At 37.4% G+C, this 6,138-nt stretch overlaps 1 protein-coding gene across 1 annotated transcript; it reads left to right on the forward strand.

Annotated features, from left to right (window-relative positions):
* Positions 1-141: 141 nt before the first annotated feature.
* Positions 142-3,518, forward strand: casp3a (caspase 3, apoptosis-related cysteine peptidase a). Its single transcript, NM_001104698.1, has 6 exons — positions 142-301; positions 1,271-1,410; positions 2,360-2,488; positions 2,605-2,780; positions 2,869-2,977; positions 3,096-3,518. The coding sequence occupies exons 1-6, from the start codon at positions 243-245 to the stop codon at positions 3,323-3,325; spliced, it is 843 nt and encodes a 280-aa protein (NP_001098168.1). The 5' UTR covers positions 142-242; the 3' UTR covers positions 3,326-3,518.
* The last annotated feature ends 2,620 nt before the right edge of the window (positions 3,519-6,138 follow it).

A 6,138-nucleotide genomic window follows, 5' to 3' on the forward strand; every position in this document is an offset into this window, starting at 1 on the left:
TTTAATTGTCTTTGGGGAATAGTTCCAATAGGGGGCGCCCGTGAGCTGATGGCGCGTCTGCGCATGTCAGAACCCTTTTGTTTATTAACCAGGTCGGTTCCTTAGCTAGCTGATGCTACAAGCTGTGAGAGCAGCGTAGTGTTGTCTTGTAAAGGACACCGCTGTGTTAGTTTACTACTGCACGACACACAGGGCGGTTCATTTAATTTATTACAGTCGTTCAACTTAACTTAGAAGAAAATATGGCGTCAAATCGACCAGGAGAGGATTCTACAGACGCAAGGAAAGACAATGGAGAACTGTGAGTCAATAATGTTTCCGTCACCTCTTATTTATGGACCTCGGTGAACTTGGAAACCCATTCACGTATTCGGACTTCCGGGAACAAATTATTTCGTAAACTTTTTTTTTTTTAATTATCTCGTAAACTACGTTTGTTTGCCGAACAAATGAGAAAAGTGTCAGTGTGTACACAGAGGCCTTTGGTGCATTTTGTTTTTGTTTTTCCATTTTATTCAGCAGATGTTTTAGAAAATACAGGAAATGATTGAGGTGAAGTACATGATTTGTATGCATGTGTGCTTGTTTTTAGCCTCTCTATAGCACTTTTCACAGCGTGAAACAAGAACAATACAATACAAACCAACAAATGGATAAAATAAAAGAGCTTTTTTTTTTAAAGGAGAGTGTCTTCAACAGAAAATGGAGATATCTTTGGGGGTAAAAAACGAGGCCATGATTGTTTTAGGGCTGGGGAACTCCAGGCCTTAAGTGTCCGGGGTGTCTGCATGGTTTCCAGATAGCATTGCCATGATACTCACGGCTGATCACCTGGATCAGGTGTGTCCAGCCAATTGAAGCATGACAGAGCAAAATATGTAGGGAAACATGCAGGAATCCTGCTCTGCTGTACTCTGCAACATGACAGAAGAAAAGAGACAGTTACCTCCTAAAACAAACACTTTGTTCTTGCGGTATTCTTCCCAGAACTACAGATCAGTGAATTTTTATCTGACTTTTCTTGTTGATTTTCTTTTTATTATTATTATTAATATGTCTGTAATTTATAGTGCAGTAAGTCAGTAGAAGAGGACACTTCAAACAAAAATAATTTTTTTGAAGCCTATTAGTGCCTGTTTTTAAATGTAACATTTGAAAATAACTACCGTGTCTCTTGTGGCTTTGAACCCTCCACTTGTCCTTTTGATTGTCTCCTGTTTCGATTTATATCGTTTAGGTAAAGTTGATTTTGTGTTATGTTGTGTTGCAGGGCAGCAGGGGCTTCACCTGCTCCTGATCGCATGGATGTCGATGGGAAGCCCTCCTCTCACAGCTTTAGATACAGCCTCAACTTTCCCACCATCGGCCTCTGCATCATCATTAACAACAAGAATTTTGATCGAGGAACCGGTGATCCCTGTTTTTATTTCTATTTTCCTGTACTCTGGCATGGAAAATGATTCTATATTGAAGTGGTTATCCCAGCTCCTATTATTACAGGCTAAACTGAAGACTTGTCAGAAATAGTTTAGTTATCCAAGAAAATATATTTTCACAGATGTTGAGGAAAAACATACACTGTCAGTGATAAACATTAGTCTCTCACTTCTAAAATTTTGATGGTTTTGATTGGTTTGGCCCCTTTACTTTGTAACATTTGCTAATGAAATTAAGGCAAAGCAGAAATATAATAGAACCTTGTCTACCTTAAGTGTTTCATTTTTCTCTGTGGCCTGCCAGGATGAGCATGAAGCTTTAGATTTAATGTTTAGGTTCAGCTGTTTTATAAGACTGTACAAAACTATGGTGTAGTAATTCATAAACAGTCAAAAACGGATAATGTTCTGCTTTGTTAAATAGAATCTACAAATATTAAACAAAAAATAATCTATCAGGACTACAGTTCTTAAAATAACTTATCTGAAATGCAGCAGGAACCTAGTCAGACCTGCAGTAGCACATATACAACATATATTAAGCCTAAATGTGATTTTAAAAAGCATGATTTATCCAGAACATACATTAAGAGATTCAGCTTTGCTCTGTGTATTCAACTTTTCAGTGTCCAGGAAGATGTTAGACAGTTTTGTAAAACATAATCATATATTTTTTTTTGTTTTGTTACAGCCTAGTTGTGACAAAAGAGCGTCTGATTAAGGCAAAAAAGTGACTTTTAATGCACAACAAGAGCTGTGTAAATAAATTTGCACATATTAAATCACTCTAATATGAGACCACTCATATTCGACCACTGTTTGAAGGTTTTTTAAGGAAATTTGTGCGGTTCAAATTCTTTTTTGTTTTGTTACTAAACCAATTGTTGCTGACTTTTTTTTTTTACACCATTTTGTTCTGTTAGGTATGAATCAGCGAAACGGTACAGACATCGATGCAGCCTCTGCAATGAAAGTGTTTTCAAAGTTGGGCTATAGAGTGAAGATTTACAATGACCAGACAGTTAAACAGATTAAACAGCTTTTGACTGATGGTTAGTATGATTCACACTCTCTTCAAAATGCTACTTTTAAACATTCCAGTGCTTATTCATATAGATATTTATAATCCTTTTGGTATATTTTATTGCTTTGGATTTATTTTTGTTAGTATCAAGGATGGACCACAGTGACTCCGCCTCTTTCGTCTGCATCCTTTTGAGTCATGGCGACGAGGGCGTTTTCTTCGGCACGGATGGTTCGATAGAACTCAAAACTCTGACGTCCCTGTTCCGAGGGGATCACTGCAAATCACTGGTGGGAAAGCCCAAACTGTTTTTCATCCAGGTACGACCAAAGCCTCTCATTTGTTGCCCACCATCATTTTCCTATCAGTCTGTGAAAATGTTTGGTTTGGGTTTGTGGACACTGAAAGGCTTGCAGAGGCACCGAACTGGATGATGGCATTGAAGCAGATTCCAAAGAAGACACCACCAAGATCCCAGTGGAAGCTGACTTCCTGTACGCATTCTCCACAGCTCCAGGTAGCATCTTAAAACAGCCTTAGTTATTAGTAGCAGTTATTGTCTTAAATATTGTAGTATTCTTATTTTACAGCATTTTCTCCGTAAAATCCTCAGATGTTGTCATGTTTGTCTCCAGGCTACTACTCATGGAGAAACACCATGACTGGATCTTGGTTCATCAACTCTCTGTGTGAAATGCTCAGTAAATATGGCAAAGAACTTGAGCTCCTGCACATCATGACCAGAGTTAACCACATGGTGGCGGTAGAGTTTGAGTCCATCTCCACTTTACCAGGTTTTCATGCAAAGAAACAAATCCCCTGCATCGTGTCAATGCTGACCAAAGAGATGTACTTTTATCCTTGATGTGGGGCAGCGGGGCTGCAAAAGGTTTTTGGGGGTTTGTCATTTCTCTTTTCAGTGTCTTTCTGGATATCTTTCATAATCCACAAATGTTTAGTGTGGAAGAGGTACAACTAGACTGGCATGAAGTTTTTAGTTCTCCAAGTGCATTTCTTCTTGATGTGGTCTGTATCTTTGTATCCCAGCAGCCTGTGCTTTTAAACACGCTATTTTTATTTCAACATTTGGCTAAAGCAGAACAACTGACACGTTATTGCTGTGTTTGGGTTTTTTGGACAGCAGCTTAAAGTATATCAAAAGCATGCTGGTTTTCTTGTGTAAATGTTACACATTTCAGGGATATTCTTGGAGCCATTTTTGAATTAAGTTTGTGTGTGTAATCACAAAACTCTTCAAGGCTTTTTGTGTCTCAGAATCACTTTTGCATTATAGAGTGCATGCCAGAGCCAGTCTGTTATAACGGAATATACACGTTTGTTTTCATGATACTTGTGTCATTATTGCTGTTTTGGTGCCTTTATACTTCAAAGTTGTGCAACTAAAACACAACCTTAGAATTTCATGAGTAGTGCTTAGAGTAAATGGAACACCAGAACTGGGTGGGTAAATTAATATGTTGGAACATCCTGTGTGCTGTTTTTCCTGAATGTGGTTTTCCTGTAATTAGTTATTTCCTTTGAATATTTTCAAATTAATAGCATGGCAGACTTCACAGTTCTCATGAGCAATGTCTAACTGTTGCCTGGAGTCATTCATGTTTCAACTCAACTCTACTTTTCATGTTTACTGTTAATATGATGGACATGTTTGTCAGTGAGGGAGTGAGTGAAAAGAATGAGAAGTAAAACCTACAACAATCAGGCAAATTGAATAATTTCTCAGTTTTCCTATTGTTTAAGCAGCAAGGCACAATCTTTTTCAGGTATTTTCTAAAGAATAAAGACCACTTCTTGTTTTTTGGAAACACTGTTGTTTTTTCTTTCTGCAAAACTATCCCATAAAACACAATTAATCCTCAAACTTTTTCGGGGGGTATAATTTCTAGTTCAAATAACTTGAGAACTGCAAACATCCTGCACATTGGTCATGTATACAAATGTATTTACCACTCCGGTTATATTTTGATCTATTGTAAAGGCTTTCTCAGTGGTCTTTTAATTATGATTATGCTGTTTTGGAAAAAATCATAAGGCCTGTGTCGTTTTCTAGGACATAGTTTCTGAAGAGCGGCTTTAAGCAACCCCGCCCCCCTTCCCCTCCCTGTTGCAAAGAGCTCTCTGTTTACACCCTTTCCCGCTAGCTTACAACGCCAACCTATTAGCAGTTTAACAAAAATGGCAGCATTATTGGAGCTATCCAGCCGTACAATTTTAAGGCAAGTGGATGAATCAGAATGAGTGGAGTCGTTTTTTTGGTGTGTCCCCTGATTCACAACGATATGAATGTAAGATTCAGAAGTACAATTTTAAGCTTTATTTTCTTTATATATGTCCTCCATTAGAAAAATACCACAAAAATTCATTCTCTATAGCAGGGGTGTCTAACTCATTTTGCTTCGGGGGCCACATTCAACCCGTCTGATCTCAACTGGGCCGGACCAGTAACATAAAAGTAAAATAACAGCTTTATTCTTGTTTTTTTACCCAATTGGAAAACATGCCTCAACCAACATGGTAGCCTAATCATTTTAATTACACATTCATTCACAGAGGCCAATGGATCTTAAATAAAATTAATTTCACTTTAAAAAATATTGGTTTGTTCAAATTTATACAGACTGAATATTTTAAATCTGACACTGAAGCAATCCTGATAATAAATTCAAGAGGGGCTAAAAAAATGAAACCTCTTCCTAAAATGTTAACATCCAAACGATGACAAAATTACACGGAGTAGCAGTAAATCCAGATGGTTATTTATCAGTCTAGCTAATAGTTGCTAAATCTTTTTTTTTCTTAACTGCAAATGGTGAAACTTTTCAATTTGGTGAGTCTCATAATGATGCTGAATGTTATATTCTTTCAGCACTGCAACCTGTTGATGACATACCAAGCATTAGGTTTTGCATTCAGCTCCGTGAACAAATAAAACGCTTTCCATTTTCCTGGAAAGCTCAGCACTTCACTTCAACCTTTTTGACAACATTTTGGTCATTAAGGTGTCACTATACTGATCATTCTAATAGCATGAAAATAATGGTGAGGCTCAGAGGGAACTAAACTACTGCCTACCCAGACACAGAGCTGTTAGGTTTCGTTTTTGGCACACGCAGAGTTGAGCTGTTTCACCTGTTAAGCTTTTCCTTTGCTCCCCCTAGTGGCGGAATTGCGCATTTTGGTTATTTCTTTAAAACATAACTCGCCACAGGAATGGACTAAAAACTTGCTTTCTTTTTTAAACATCTTTATGATTTTTACTCTTCATGGGTGGGCCGGAGTAAACCACCTGGCGGGCCGGATACAGCCCGCGGGCCGTATGTTTGACACCCCTGCTCTAAAGCATCAGTAGTTTTATTTTAATTTTATTAAAACACTTAAACTGTTTGGAATCCTTAGCAATAACAACGAATGAATAAGCAGTTTTCTAATTAAGTATACCTATATTATCATTTTATTATTGTCCATATGGTAGAAGTCTACATTGTTGCTGTCAGTGATTCCTGGAGAAGTTTGGTACAATAAGAAGATTAATGCTTATTTTTTTATAAAAACTAAAAATGTAAGTAATTCCTAAAAATACATGTTTTCTCAGTACTATACTGGGAACCATAGTTTTGGAGTTTTATACAGAGACGCACAAAAACAATCTTATGGATG

Source organism: Oryzias latipes, assembly GCF_053564925.1.
Source record: "Oryzias latipes strain Hd-rR chromosome 1 unlocalized genomic scaffold, Olatipes_Hd-rR_3.1 chr1_Y".
NCBI classification, from domain to species: domain Eukaryota; kingdom Metazoa; phylum Chordata; class Actinopteri; order Beloniformes; family Adrianichthyidae; genus Oryzias; species Oryzias latipes.

Excerpts from the sequence above, each read along its gene's own strand:
- casp3a (NM_001104698.1), top strand. The coding sequence starts at position 243 with ATGGCGTCAAATCGACCAGGAGAGGATTCTACAGACGCAAGGAAAGAC. Across the intron at positions 2,489-2,604 it reads TAAACAGCTTTTGACTGATG|TATCAAGGATGGACCACAGT; the intron begins GTTAGTATGATT and ends TATTTTTGTTAG. Across the intron at positions 2,978-3,095 it reads CGCATTCTCCACAGCTCCAG|GCTACTACTCATGGAGAAAC; the intron begins GTAGCATCTTAA and ends GTTTGTCTCCAG.